The 14,128-nt window shown below is 50.0% G+C and overlaps 4 protein-coding genes across 4 annotated transcripts; 1 reads left to right on the forward strand and 3 right to left on the reverse strand.

The window, feature by feature from the left end:
- Positions 1-262: 262 nt before the first annotated feature.
- Positions 263-3,310, reverse strand: IAR55_003116 (uncharacterized protein; the record flags this gene model as incomplete). The annotated part of the gene is made up of 9 exons (XM_066946225.1): positions 263-442; positions 502-924; positions 980-1,044; positions 1,102-1,247; positions 1,305-1,427; positions 1,481-1,878; positions 1,939-2,140; positions 2,218-3,203; positions 3,293-3,310. 9 exons carry the CDS (start codon positions 3,308-3,310, stop codon positions 263-265), a joined length of 2,541 nt encoding a protein of 846 aa, XP_066803726.1.
- Positions 3,311-5,902: 2,592 nt separating this feature from the next.
- On the forward strand, positions 5,903-8,708 carry IAR55_003117 (uncharacterized protein; the record flags this gene model as incomplete). Its single annotated transcript, XM_066946226.1, has 18 exons — positions 5,903-6,056; positions 6,124-6,255; positions 6,312-6,351; positions 6,442-6,595; positions 6,662-6,758; positions 6,810-6,890; positions 6,945-7,052; positions 7,113-7,198; positions 7,257-7,292; positions 7,348-7,647; positions 7,715-7,743; positions 7,793-7,817; positions 7,874-8,008; positions 8,069-8,137; positions 8,204-8,260; positions 8,322-8,361; positions 8,423-8,544; positions 8,634-8,708. 18 exons carry the CDS (start codon positions 5,903-5,905, stop codon positions 8,706-8,708), a joined length of 1,740 nt encoding a protein of 579 aa, XP_066803727.1.
- Positions 8,709-8,935: 227 nt separating this feature from the next.
- IAR55_003118 (uncharacterized protein) lies at positions 8,936-11,554 on the reverse strand (the record flags this gene model as incomplete). The annotated part of the gene is made up of 12 exons (XM_066946227.1): positions 8,936-9,221; positions 9,375-9,584; positions 9,650-9,725; positions 9,823-9,916; positions 10,002-10,075; positions 10,147-10,157; positions 10,229-10,458; positions 10,602-10,645; positions 10,703-10,731; positions 10,793-10,833; positions 10,885-10,949; positions 11,086-11,554. 12 exons carry the CDS (start codon positions 11,552-11,554, stop codon positions 8,936-8,938), a joined length of 1,629 nt encoding a protein of 542 aa, XP_066803728.1.
- Positions 11,555-12,153: 599 nt separating this feature from the next.
- On the reverse strand, positions 12,154-13,830 carry IAR55_003119 (uncharacterized protein; the record flags this gene model as incomplete). Its single annotated transcript, XM_066946228.1, has 6 exons — positions 12,154-12,481; positions 12,540-12,670; positions 12,768-13,048; positions 13,114-13,231; positions 13,307-13,550; positions 13,616-13,830. 6 exons carry the CDS (start codon positions 13,828-13,830, stop codon positions 12,154-12,156), a joined length of 1,317 nt encoding a protein of 438 aa, XP_066803729.1.
- Positions 13,831-14,128: the final 298 nt, after the last annotated feature.

Below are 14,128 nucleotides of genomic sequence, written 5' to 3' on the forward strand. Positions count from 1 at the left end.
GACCATAGCGAAGCGTCGACGTCGTTGGCTACGACATGAAGGGGTAAATCCGCAAAAATATACAGTTCAAAAAGTCAGATAAAGATTATAAATACCTCTTATCCAACATGACCGTATTATGATTGCGAAGGAGGGAAGGAGTTCTGGATTATACTTGAATTTCGGATATATGGTTCGCAGACAAAGGAACAACTGGGTCCTGATCGCGCACAAACACCACGTCGCAACGCGCCTTTCAGGTTGAAACCGTCACTGGACGGTCTTAGTCCATGTCGACATCGCTTTGCCTTCTTGTTCTCAGCCCGTCATACTCGTCGCCGTCTTCTTCCTCTTCTTCCTCGTCGTCGTCATCCTCTTCATCCTCTTCATCCTCATCGTCGTCCACTGCATTTTCATTGTCTTCATCGCTATCCATAGGGTGATCGGCCAGCATTGATTGGGGCTGATCGATCCACGAGCGTCAGCTTGTCTGCGTACAGATCCCTTAGATACAGTACTCACAACCATTGATTCGCCAGTGTACGTGAATCCCCTAAAGTTCTCTTGTACACTACTTGTCAACGGACTTCCGCTCTGTCCAGCCAACGGTGGTCTTTGAGGCTTGCTGATGTTCACACCAGCATTCGCCATGTGACTAGGGTTGGACAAGCTTCCACCTGGACCGAGATACGAGTGTTTGCCTGGCTGAGTAACCGGGTTCTGATCGTCCCATGGTACGATACCAGCGTCGATCAATGAAGAATTTGTGAACTCGGGATCAAAGTTGGCGACCGATTCGTCCGAGTCCACTATAGGTTTGAACGGCGGCGTGATCTGCTTCTTGTAAAGGAGATCCCAATCGACGTCCTTGAAGAATGGGTGTTCTTTCAGCTCGACTGCGCCGCGTCTCGCACCCAGACGGTTTTGGGGGTTGCGGTTAAGCAGCTGCCATTTATGTCAGCATTATCCTACTGGGGCCTATGTGAACAAGCCTGCTCACCCCTTTGACAAATTGCTTTCCGTCATCGCCGATCACATGCTTGGGGAAGCGGATCTTGCCGTAGCCTAACAATGCCATCAGCAATCCTCTAAACCCAAATGTTCACAGGTGTAGCGACTCACAGATCAACCTGTACATCTCCTGAGTCTGCTCGGCATAGAACGGACTCCAACCACAGCACATCTCAAACAGCAGGACACCAAGCGACCAGAAATCCACGTGTTTGCCATACCCTTTCTCATCGAGCAAAACTTCAGGCGCCAGATATCTGTGAAACCGAAATTAGCATCCCGAAGAGTGGAGGCCAGACACGAAAACCACTCACTCGGTAGTACCGCAGAAGGTGTTGGTGAGTTTGTCGTCTGACAGATCTGGCTTGGAGAGACCGAAGTCGCAAAGAGCAACATGTCCAGTGGCATCAAGCAGGATGTTCTCCGGTTTGAGATCACTGATTTTATTGTCAGGCCATGTTCGTCTTCCCGGAATGACAGATCGACTCACCGGTACACAATATCATACTTGTGTAGGTGCTCCAAAGCCAGGACCAGCTCTGCGATATAGAATCTTGCCCGGTCTTCGCTGAACCTTCCCTCCTTCTGCAGATGCCAGAAAAGTTCTCCTCCACACTTGTAATCTGTTACAAAATATAGCTCCTTGTCCGTTTGGAAAGAAAACTTCAATCCGACCAAGAAAGGACATTCGAGACTTCTTTGCAAGATTTTTCGCTCGCCGATAGTGTGCGCCACTTCTTTCTTCGCGACAATCTCTTTCTTCGACAAGACCTTCATGGCGTAGATTCGTCGAGTATCCTTCTTGCGAACTTGGAAGACACGACCGAAAGTTCCCCGTCCAATGAGCTTAAGGAATTCGAAGTCGGACGGTTTCAGAGACATGTTTTTCTAGATCATACACGAGTCAGATCCATGTCACAAAAGGTTCTATTCTTTGCTGGGGCTCACCCTGATCACCTTGTAGGTGATTTGTATCCAAAGTTCTCCTGTAACGGTCTCTTCGCCTCTCGTGCCAAGTTTGTACCAGTTGTCCAGGGTGTAGCCATCTTGCAGTACTGGCTTGATGTCCAGCATCCCTAAGAAACCCTCGCTGCTTCGACTACGGTCGTACACAGAGACATGCAAAGCAGATCGAGTGTTTGTTACATCACTGCACTCGACGGATGGGTCAGCATCCACCCCAGCTGAAGTACGATCGACTGATAGCCGCTTCGCCTTCTCACTCACAAGTTCACTTCCTCCTTCCATATCGGATCTCCAGGTCCTGGTTTTCCCATCCAACTCATTCCACTCGGCTCCTCGGCCCTGGGGGTCATCGCTCCGCTCCCATCTCCCGGTTGCTTGTTCTTGCCTCTTCCTACAGCATCTGCGAATGCCCTGGAGATTGCTCCGACTCCGAGGCCGCTCGTACTTCGCGTCAGATTGCCGGGGATCCCACCAACTGGCTGAGCTGTTGAGGTAGTGAATGGGACAGAAGCTGGGGACGTGGAAGGCTGAGGCGGTCTGGAGATGTATTCATTTTGTTCGAACTGAATGACGACGTATGGTTGGGGATTCGCATCTGGCGAGTGGGACACCGCAAGACCTCTTGCAGAGATGACTTTGACTTTGAGTGTTCCTCTGGGACCCACCTCACTCCTGTTCGGAGTCGACGTTCCATCGTGGTAGGGCGAGTGTTCCGGTGTACCTTCGGAACGGTCATCTGACTCGGTAGTCATGTGATCCTGTCCGTTGGATGTCGGTGGCGTGGCTGCCCCATCGTTGTTGAGCTTACTCATAGCCTTCCTCATCTTTGGTGGCTCATGAAGACCGAAACCTATCCCTCCACTCGTGCCCACTTGGTCTCCTACGGTCACTCCGACGGTCGGTTGACCCGCACCGGGTGTCCCCAGAGGGAGCGGCATGAAACCATGGGTCGTCGGTGTTCTCAATCCGCTCTGTTGTGGAACTCCCAAGCCCGGTGATTGGGCACGTTTCGTGGAGTCGAGCGTCAGTCCGGCGGTACTTCGACTGAGACTCCCTGGTGTTTGAGCTGGTGCTGGGAGCGTGTGAGCGGGAGGCGCAGAGTCAAAAGGGTTAGCGGTGGGGTGAGCGGATGCTCTCGGTGTTGCTTGGTCAGCAGGACCGCCGAGGGAAGCGAAGGAGGCTGAGGGAGAGAGGGTGGGTGAGGGAGTGTCTCGGCCATTGGAGGAATTGGAGGATGGCCAAAGTTGCTGATAGCGCGAATAGGATTGGTCAGCTCGACTAGTATGCTGGAGATGTGAAGTAAATCTGTCAGGATAGGGTGTGTAGACTGACTCACCTTTACGCCTTTCAACATGTTGTATTGAGTGGTTGTGAGGTATTTTTCGAGTTACAGATGATTGAAAGATATGGACGTTCGTTATGGATGCGACCCTCCGCGTTGTCAAAGGAGGATCAAACGAGCAGTGAGATGTGCTGAGAATAGATATTTGAATGAGCTGTCAAGTATGATGTTGCACCGGGCCAAACCGGGTGTAGATGGTGGTAGTGGACCGGGCTGTGTTATATCTGTGACGCGCGACAACGTTATCAGATTTGCACGGAAGTCCTCGAGTCGTTGACTTTGGAAGGGATGTCGGTGACGACTTTGATGAAGGATGCGATGTGCGGTGGCTATCGGAACGATTGGGAAGTGCACTCCACCAGACCCATTAGATGGTTTGAGAGTGATCTACTGTAGGGCCAAGCCAAAATCAAGTTCCAATGCTTTTCCCCCCCTCCCCCTAGTCTAATAGGATAGGATCATGTTGCCCCATTTGCGTCATAGTAGTGGTGGATGAGAGATAAGGGGAGGGATGATTTAAGGTGGTATATATATGGGAAAACTCTCCTATCGGCGATATTGTTTTGGTTATTCACCTTTTCGTCGTCAGTGTGGCGCTTGGACGCTATTGCTGTGAAACGCAGCAGCAGCAGCAGCATCCATGCATTCGGATGTCTTGTACTTACCCAAACGCAAACCGAACCTCGATACAGTGTGGGCGGAGAGATGTTGGTTGCTTCGGCATAAGGTATGTCTAAGTCCACCCATTAGACATATTCAGTTTCGGTCATGTCTCGGACCCATATCGATATGAGCTGATCCCCACCAAGATCGTCATCTTTCGACATGATCAGACGGATCTGCGCGAAGCGTTGATTTACACGATCGCAATGACACATGGTGATTGGCGAAAGAGAAAGAGATGGACACAATGTATATATTACAGAAGCAGAAAAGACTGATACTGGTGTCGTGTCTCTACTCAAAAGTCGCTTTGTATCGAGACTCCAGAGCTTATCCCACTTGCCAAACTGCTATTATCACTGCGCTTTAGCAGCCCTCTCTACGGTGAGTGTGAGACTCATTTTCTGATGTGACCATCACATATTAACGTTATTACCCCTATCAGACGAGACTGCGGACACTGAACATGTTACGCTTTTCCCTCCTTTTCGCCTTACTGGCAATACCTGCAGTTCTATCTCAGCCGACACCGGTAATTGAACCGTCACGACCTGCTGGACTGATCACCGACACTCTGCTCAGTGTCCACGTAGATACTGATCACGTGAAAGTCGAAGTCAATCCGACTCATGACCGAACACACAGCGCGAAACGAGCGGGGATGGACGACTATCTATGGCTAGGAGCGACAACGATAAACCCTCGTTCTAGCCTCGACCACATAGCGGAAATGTTGAGTTTTCGAAGGATGAATGATCAGGGAGGCGTAGATAAAAGCGCCCAGGACATGGGAGAGGAAGGATCCAGAGAACTGGTAGAGGCGACTAACGTCAAGAAAGAAGCGAGGAGAGAGGAGCAGCCCGTCAAACTTCGCTGGACAAGGAAAAACAGCATGAGGAGATACCGTGCTCATCCGTAATCTTTGTCTCCTGCTGCTTTACTTCTGCTATAGATGGATGGTTTACTGTGAACAACTCGGCGAACATTGTTCGACCTGACCGAAGCAGAAGTTTGTTGCAGAGATCGACGACCATGTGCGTAATACAATTCTGTCATCCGGGTCATCAAATCGGGACGCCACTCATACATCAAAGATTCGCAACACCAATTCCTCTGTTTGTCACTTATCGTTCATACGCTTTTCCTTCTCTGACATTGCCTTTCTTCCGTCAGATCATTCTGCCCTAAGTCTGGATTCAGGCGTCAGCTTCGAGGTAGTCGGTCACTTGCGACTGACATGTCAAATCCCTCTTTCGCCACCCGCTCCCTTGCTCATATTCCCTTCGTTCCTTTGCTTCCATCTGAGCTAGCTTCGTTTCGCTTTCTTTCAATCTGCTGTCTATGGAATGAAGTAGTCTCCTCCAATCGTGCTCTTCGGGTATTGGGGTATAGGCAAATCCGTGATTTCGTTTTTGAGCGCGATTGTTGCGGATCTCAGTACGAAGGTGGACGAGGTAAGCTGTTCGGATGAGCGCGGTCAGTGAATCCAGCAGAGAAATGACAAGTAAAGGGAGATACATGCTATCCAGTGGGATGTTAGTAGGCTTGACTTGCGATATCACTATAGCCTGTGCGTAGATCAACATAATCAGCAGCAGGTCTCCCGTGAACAAGTGGATGATCCCAAGTGTTTTGATGTCAACGTACGGTAGCCAGACGAACCCGATCTCTAATGCTCAGCAATGTCGGACCAGATTGGTCGAGCAGTCCTTCCATCTTGCTTCTTGACTGGGTTTGCTAGTATTTGCAGTGATTCTGCTAGTGATGTAGAAATGGGAGTGAAAGAGGAAGATTGAGAATGTCAGGAGGAAAGACAGTCGCCTCGATGCATCTTTTCGGTCATGACCGCCGCGTTCTCAGACGTCTCCGAAATCACTCGCTTATCTTTGACTTTGTCTTCCTTTCCCATTTCTGCATCCGCTCATCATGGACTATCGCTAAATGGGTCCTGTCTCGAAAGCCGGATGGGTGGACAGGGTGAAGTCACTTTTCCTCACGGGCGACGGGGGGAGTGACGAAGAAGTCGAAGTTGGATCTGGAACATATGAGCTGCTCCCCCCTTCTGAGTTGTATCAGAATGAGGAGGATGACAATGGTGAGATCCATCGTCTTCACACAATGTTTCGTATATCGTACTGACACGGTAGGCCTCTACTCAATAGCTCTCTCCCCGCCCCCTCTTCTCCCCTCGAACATCCCGGAACCGCTCCCAACAGCAGCTCAGGCCAAATGTCTCTGTCGTATACCTGCTCAAGTTCCCTGGACCGCTTATACGATAGCTTTGGTTGAGCTCGGTGAGCTTTCAGGTCCTTATAATATCGGTGAAAGCTCACCAAAACTTTGGAAACAGCGGAAAGAGCCTCCTACTACGGTGTCGGCGGACTTTTCCCGTGAGTCACGCCAGCCTTCTCTCCTCCTTTCCCTGGCTTGGCTAGTCCTGACAGTTAGATTATTGTTCCAACAATTGACGTCCCCCATAGGAACTTCGTCCAGCGGCCTCTTCCTCCCGGTGGTCCAGGTACCGGTGCTCCGCCTCCCGGCTCGCAAATCACTCCAGGAGCGCTCGGTATGGGGTTACAAGTGTCCACTGCGTTGAGCGTCATCTTCAATCTATTGGCGTACATGACACCTTTAGTAAGCTAAGATGAGCAAGCTCGTGCTATCGCGATACTACGTGGAACTCAGCTGATGGGATGGCAGGCGGGTGGAATGTTGGCAGATATGCGATGGGGGAAGTTCAAGACCATCGCGGTTGGTACAGGGATTGCGGGTATCGCACATATCTTATCGGTCTATGGTGAATTCACAGCTTAATGTGAACATGGGTAGGAGCTCACACCGAGCATAGCTGCTCTACCCTACGTCCTGCAGAATGGAGGGGCTTTCGTGCCGTTCTTGTTGGCGCTATTGCTCCTCGGCGGGTCTGCTGGTGAGCGAACAAGAGGGTTTCAGAGGAATGTGCAGTTGATAAAGAGTCTCTTAGGTATGATCAAGGCGAATATCGCACCGATCATGGCTGAACAATACACTTCCACCGAAGACTACGTAAGGACTTTACGCGATGGCGAAAAGGTCATAGTTGACCGAGAGGGTAAGTCCCATGAGGTCGGGTATTGCAGACAGCGTGAGCTTAAAGTAGCTTGCACATCAGCGACGATACAGCGTGTGATGTCCGCATATTACGGTTCTATCAATGTTGGAGCATTTCTGGCTATCCTCTCTACATTCGCAGAGAAGGTATGATGAATACTCTGACCACTCATGTCCTGGGCATCACTGATGAGTAGTCCTCCAGTATGTCGGATTTTGGTTGGCTTTCCTCATACCGGGAGTAGGTATACCTCCGTCGTGCCTTCTCCCGTTCCGCAGGCTGACGTTGCCTCCAGGTCATATTCCTCCTTATGCCCATATTACTACACTTGGTCCATCCCCATCTTGTGCCCTCAACGCCTCCCTCCTCATCTGCACTCATTGAGAACTATCATCAAGCTCGTCGGCTTTTGGCATCTTCACGCGGCGGACAACCCAGATTCCCCGAACGAGAAGACGCCGACGATAACCGAGATGACGAGGCAGCCAAATTGATTGAAGCATGCAAATTCTTTGCGTTCTTCATCGTCTACAATATTGCGGATGGAGGTTTGAACGCCCTAGTGACTAGCTTGACAGGGTCAATGACCACAAACGTAGGTTTTGGAAAAAAAAAAGCCAGAGGTGCAGAGCACAGCTCTAACCTGGATATTGGTATTTCAGGGGATCCCCAACGATTTCTTGGGTCATGCGTAAGTTCTCAAACATACAGCTTTAGGGATATCGCTGACTCTTTTCTAGCAACCCACTGGTCATTGTCATCGCTGTGAGCGAATTATTATACATCATAAGCATATATAGCTTACTCAAAGTGAACTCTAGATTCCGGCACTCAATCGATATGTGTATCCCTACCTTTCGTCTCGACGCATACCATTCGGTCCAGTGCGACGCGTAGTAGTTGGTTTCCTCCTCGCCGCAGCTGGTATGGCCTGGTCAGCTTTGATACAGCATGCTGTGAGCGTTTCCGTGGTCGAGAAGCATCGTGTGTTTTCAAGCTCACTCCTTCTCAATTAGGTATACAAGACCTCGCCCTGCGGGAATCAAGCAACAACCTGTGAGGAGGGATCAGGAGTTTCGCCCTTGGTAAGCTACAGTCCATGTCTACTCTGATGATGATGTGCTTACTGGACTGGTGCGCTCTTCTAACAGAGCGCTTGGCTTATCCTTCCTGCACCTATACTATCGGGACTAAGCGAATCTCTGGCGGTAAGTATCAGCTATATGCCCTTCCACATTGGATCGAAAAGCTGATATTGCTCGTTTACAGGTTGTGAGCGCAATGGAGATAGGGTACATGATGTCCCCACGTAAGTCGCGATAAGAACCCTTTGCCTTGTGTTTGAGAGTTTACGGTCTGATCCTATGCAGCCTCACTTCGATCGATCATCAATTCGCTGTTCTTGTTCATGCAAGCAATCTCATCAGCTTTGGTACTCGTCTTCCTCCCAATCATGCGAGATCCATACCTCGTCTGGCCATTCGGTATCACGGTGAGCCATCGCCCTCATCTCTGCGCCTCCGGGCTGGTGCTCTTTGTGATGCAGAGTTGTTTCAAGCTGAGCTGATGTCGGCGTGGTAGACTGTGATTACACTCGTGGCGACTTGGGGAGTATGGCGGATGTTCAAATACCTCGACGATGACCATCGCCTATGAATGGCATCTCTTATCGAACTCTGCCTTAGCAAGCAAGCGGACAAACGCTCCGAATAGAGTGCACTAGGGAAGATGGGTATACATCAATACATACATACATACATACATACCCCGTGACAAGTGTCTTCCTTTATCCGTATTTTGCACATGTCCTTCTTCGGCATATCATCATTGCGACCACACAGCACCTTCTACCATTTACTTAATTCCCGCATACCGGCTCAACTTCATACATATCCGCTATTCCCCCCATTTGCATTTGCCGAGAACGAGGGCGGTGGCGGAGCAGGACTGGGAACGGGGAACGCAGCCGTCGGTCCCACTTCCTCCATATGTGAGTAGACGGTGGGAGCTTTCGACGGTTCTCGTCTCACCCCTTGACCGGTACCTGTCGGCTGGGATTTCGGGAATCTGGCAGTAAACGATGGGCGATAGCCGTAGCTGATATCTTGTTCTTGGAGCGGAGGGGCGTCGTGCATATCGTAGACTGACATGGAATTGTCACTTTGATATCTGGTCATATGCAAATAGATATAGATGGTGAATGTCAGCTCCTCCATTATCACACCCGGCGTTTTAAGGTGGGGAACGATTAAGCGAAGAACGATCAATGGGCATGGAAGGAGACATGGTGGTCCGGGACGCATGAGGCAGCGAGAAACATACCGAATGTCGTAAGGGTTCTGATAACTCTGATGTCTACGAGACAAGAGGATAGGACTCCTCGAATCATCTTCCACATCCACCGAATGCGAATGACCGACAGCCAAACGATCGGTGGTCCCGTTTTCAAGCGATTGGAATTCTTCTTTATAGCTTGCTCTGCGGGCCTGGGCTAAAGGATCAAGGGTGACTCCTTTCGAAGCTGCTTCCATCCTGTAGGTGCCATCATAGTCAGGTTAGCCATCTCGCAGATACTGGGCGGTGAAGCCCAGACTGACCTTCGCTTACGCCACACATGTACTCGAGCTTGATGCATTTTCCTCCAGATATACCACGCTGCCCAAATGGTAACCACTGTAGAAAGAGAAATGTTAACGAGTCACTTCAAAGACACAATCACGAAATGCAATTCCGGGGACCAACGTCATTCAAAACGATTGTGACCACTCACAGAAGCCAACTGCAAGCACCGTTCGCGAGATGATCTTGTCCTTCGAGCTTTTATCTTTGTTCTCGAACAGAACACCGAGGTAGACCACAATGAGCTGGGTGAAAGATACAGTGTCAGCCATTGCGTCCGGTAAATCTTTCATCCTGCAAAGAAATGGCGTAATTGAACGGGTGCCTCACCTGCTTCGGCATGGTCAGAATGCACGCTATCATGAAGATCCAGATATTCATTCCACATGTCGCAAATACGGCAGCTGGCATCACCAGAGAATTGATCAGCTCAGGCAATCTTGCTCGCAGTAGAAACGGATACAAGAACACTCACTCGTAAAATGGCTGCAACGATGGAGTGCGGGCGCCGTCAGTCTCAAGGCGTTTGTTGCACGGAAGCAACTCCTCCAACTCACCCTGGTATAGCACTCAATCTCGCCACGAAGATAATGAAGAATCCTCCCTCCCTGACCACATGCGCCATACAAGCGTAATTTACGTTGTTCTTCTCGTATTTCTCTGCTCGTGATCGAAGACAATACTTGAAAGCGTAGAAATTGCCCACTTCACCGATAAAAGTGCCAGCTGCTGTAATCCCAAACCCGACCCAGAGACCCCATACGGCTCCCACGAGAATGGCGAGGATCTGTGGGGGTCGGTAGAGCGAGACAATCAACGGTCATCGAACAGCACGCGGAGGACAAGTATACGAAGGCGAGAAGGAGAAAGTGGTGAAATGATCAGCAAAGCGTAGTTTCATATGATCCAAGAAATGAGGACGAGACTTACCTCGTGGCCGAATAGAGGAGGAAATGAGATGACAAAGAAGATAGCTGAATCAAAGAACATCAGCTGGAAGTGACGATTTAGGCTAGCATGTCGCAGCTCACCTATTGGTATAGCCCAACCTCCGGGTAATCTGGATGGTAGCAACCAGTCAGCACAGCGATGCCCTCCGCTGACAAAGGTAGAACACTTACGCCTTCATCCAATTTGCGACAGGAGTCAACCAGTTGACAATCTGTGTGCATATTATCAGTGTCGGTCTGTGACCTCCGAGACAGCAACTCACGTCGTCATGATATAGTGACATGAGACACACTAACACCACCAGAATGGCAAAAAGAATGTAGTAGACTGTGAGAGTGAGTTAATGTCTGGTCAGCGTATTCTTTGGGGACACGTTCGATTGCGTTGGTCCGTTTGACTGGCAGAGATACAGAGGGGGGAATGCAGAGGGAGCAGAGAGAGCAGAGTCAAAGACCAAACTCACACCACCATTCTTTCCTTATCCAGAACCTCCAAGATCTCAACTCCACCCAATCGATCATCCCCTTCTTCAGAAACTCCCTTTCCGCATCTTCATCCTCCTTCGTCCATCCTTCCGGTCTATCGCCAGCTTCCCAATCGACATGTTCCTTATTCAGCGGTATCGAAGGATGAATCGATTCGTCCGAATTGGTCCGATGGAATCTACCTCCATTCGAGTCATCGTACTGGGAATAGGCTGCGGAAGCACCTGTCAGATTGGAAGAATGATACGGATTGTCGGACGAGGGATACAGAGGTGGTTGCGGTGGTTGGTAGCCTTGATGATAGGTAGGGTTATGTAGAGATTGAGCGGGAGGTGGGGGGGGAGTGGAGGGCGATGAAGTGATTTGAGATCGATAAGAGGGCGGATAAGGATGTGATACGTTGGGCGTACCCGCTGAAGGTGTTGAAGTAGAGTACGGCGGATCCATCTCTGTTACGTCTCCTACGAACAGGCTGTGCTCTGCTAGAGAGGACAGTTGTAAGACGGATGTCTATGGCGCCTTGGTGTCTTAGGAAACACACGGGAAGTAGCGAAGGTCTTCAAGATACTGTTATGTAGATCTCGATGACAACGACTCTTCTGTTGTTGTTGTCGTCGTCGCCACTCGAATAATGTCAAAACGTGAGGCGTGAGCTGTCCGTTGTTCTGGCTTGAAAGGGAGATCAATGGAGTGCGCGGATCGTGTTCACCAAAGGTAGGTAATCGCGTTGTCTGCACCAAACAGATATCAGGTGTTATTGCCCGGCTTTGTGATCATTCAAACGATTGATGAGAAATACGACCCTCGATGAACGTGACGAGAACAATGAGAGCCGTAGCGGTGGTGACAACGTTATCTGTCAATTGCTGTGTTTCATGTTTCAACTTCTTGGCCCGTGAAAGAAAGACGCGACTTCTATTTTGGAGTCCCCATATTTTTCAATAGGTCGTTTTCGGCGATCCCTGAGCTCAGTGTAACGGATGCTGTGCTATCATGTCCATGCTTAATGCTATGCAGAGCTATAATACAATGACAAGAAGTCATGCCTATGCCTGATCCCGCGCAGAGAAGTCCATCAATCCCCACAGAGCCACCTTGGTATCTTTCCCTCCGCTCGCAAACCATCTTTCCCTGGGTGGCACTCCGTCCAATTCCTCATCTTCTTCTTCGCTAGAAGCGATAGTCTCATCTCCGCCTCCCAGCTCCAGAGTAGATGCCAGGTCTTTGCTGATCTCATCAATATCTGAAGTGTCGCCTTCGTTGCCCAGTATAGGAGGTGGACGAAGGTTGGCAAAAGTCACCACATGCACTGTGTCCCGGTGGGTCGAAAGGGTGCCGAGAGATTTGAATGTCGCTGCGGAGAAGAGTCGAATCCTAGAGGACCACGTACGAGATCAGCTTGCTGAAAGGTACAGTTCCAGGTGCGACTCACTTGCCATCCCAACCACCTACAGCTACAACCCTACCATCAGGTAAAATGGCTACAGACGAGTTGCCTATCTGCTTCGTGAAGTGGGCTTTTATCACATCTTGCTCCACCGAGACCGCCTTGTCGTCCAGGACCTGTGCGTGAAAAGAGCGTCAGCTTCAACATATCTCTGCATAGGTTCACCTGCGGGGACCACATCGTGCTGTTTGCTTAATTGAGAATACGACTCACCTTCTCAAAATCGTACCGCACCAGTCTGTGATCCGCTGAAACCGACCATCCCCATCTCATATCGCTATCCACCGCCATACCCATGACAGCCTCATTGTGTCCCTTTCCGACCCATAATCTATCCCATACCGGAGGACCAGTAGACATCCGGGCGTCCCAGTTCCGGTGAAGAGAAGATGATGGAGTCGCAAAGAGCTCAACTCGACCATCTTCGTACCCCGCCGCTAAAGCCAGACGCGAGGATTGGTGAAGGTAGGTAACGTGGAGAGACATCACGAGGCCTACAAAGACGGTGGTCAGCATGTCAATCGGGAGCAGGCAGAAATAAACTTGAAGGCAGACTTGCCAGACCGAGTAGGATCTGACTGTGCTGTACTGGATGCTGCGACATGCTGTTGGCCTCTCGAGAGCATGTTTACAGAGGCATGTATTCTTCTCAACGAGGGGACATGATATATGTCAATCTATGGCGAAGGACTTCTCAGCTTTGCGACTCTGCTCGTAACTTCAAGCTGGACTACTCGAGCTATACCACTCACAAGCTCAGAATCGGTCAAGCTCGGCACTGCCATGATAGCCTGCTTCTCCCTTCCCTTTCCCTTCTCACCATCCTCACTGGGTATCTCAGTGAGTGAGAATCGACAAAAGTTGAGCGCATTGGTAGGTAGAGATCGTTTGAGTTCCAAAGCTCCGTTCGGATTCTTGCCATTCGTAGATATACCAAAAGATATATATGGCTTTCTCAATGGATGATAGAAATGAATCAGGTTATCTCGACCATGACTGTACACATTTACACTGGAGTCAGCTAACCTCTCCTGCGTAAATACAGGAATACAACAGCTCACCTGATCAGACCTCCTTCCCATTCTTCAACACCTAGCACTCCACCTTGATGAGCCTGCCAATAGGCCACGACTCTTCTCACCCGCAGATCTAGTATCGAAATAAACCCATCTTGGTCGCCCGAGTATAGGAGGGTGTTGGAGGGATTGAAGTGAAGGGCCGAGAGCGGGGCGTGATGAGCTCGAAGTAGGTGGAAAGGTGTGGGAGGGGAAGGCATGAATGCCTGAAGAGGATTGACCGAGATCTACAATTGACAGTCTATCCAATGAGTCGTGAATCCGAACGTAGCACTGGCAAATCACAAATGAAGTGCGGAAGACAAAGGACGAACATGAAAACGAGTCTTGCAGTTACCACTCTGATACAACCGAGATTAACACATGAGTTACGTAATATGACGCTTATTTACGGCCTATGGGGTGACTGACCGGATCTCTTTCTCCCCCTGATTATCATGAGCATTTTCACGAGGAGCGTCGTTCTATCTCGTTCATTCCCTCGTCTTTCGTTCAAAG

This window comes from Kwoniella newhampshirensis, chromosome 5 (assembly GCF_039105145.1).
Source record: "Kwoniella newhampshirensis strain CBS 13917 chromosome 5, whole genome shotgun sequence".
Taxonomy (NCBI): domain Eukaryota; kingdom Fungi; phylum Basidiomycota; class Tremellomycetes; order Tremellales; family Cryptococcaceae; genus Kwoniella; species Kwoniella newhampshirensis.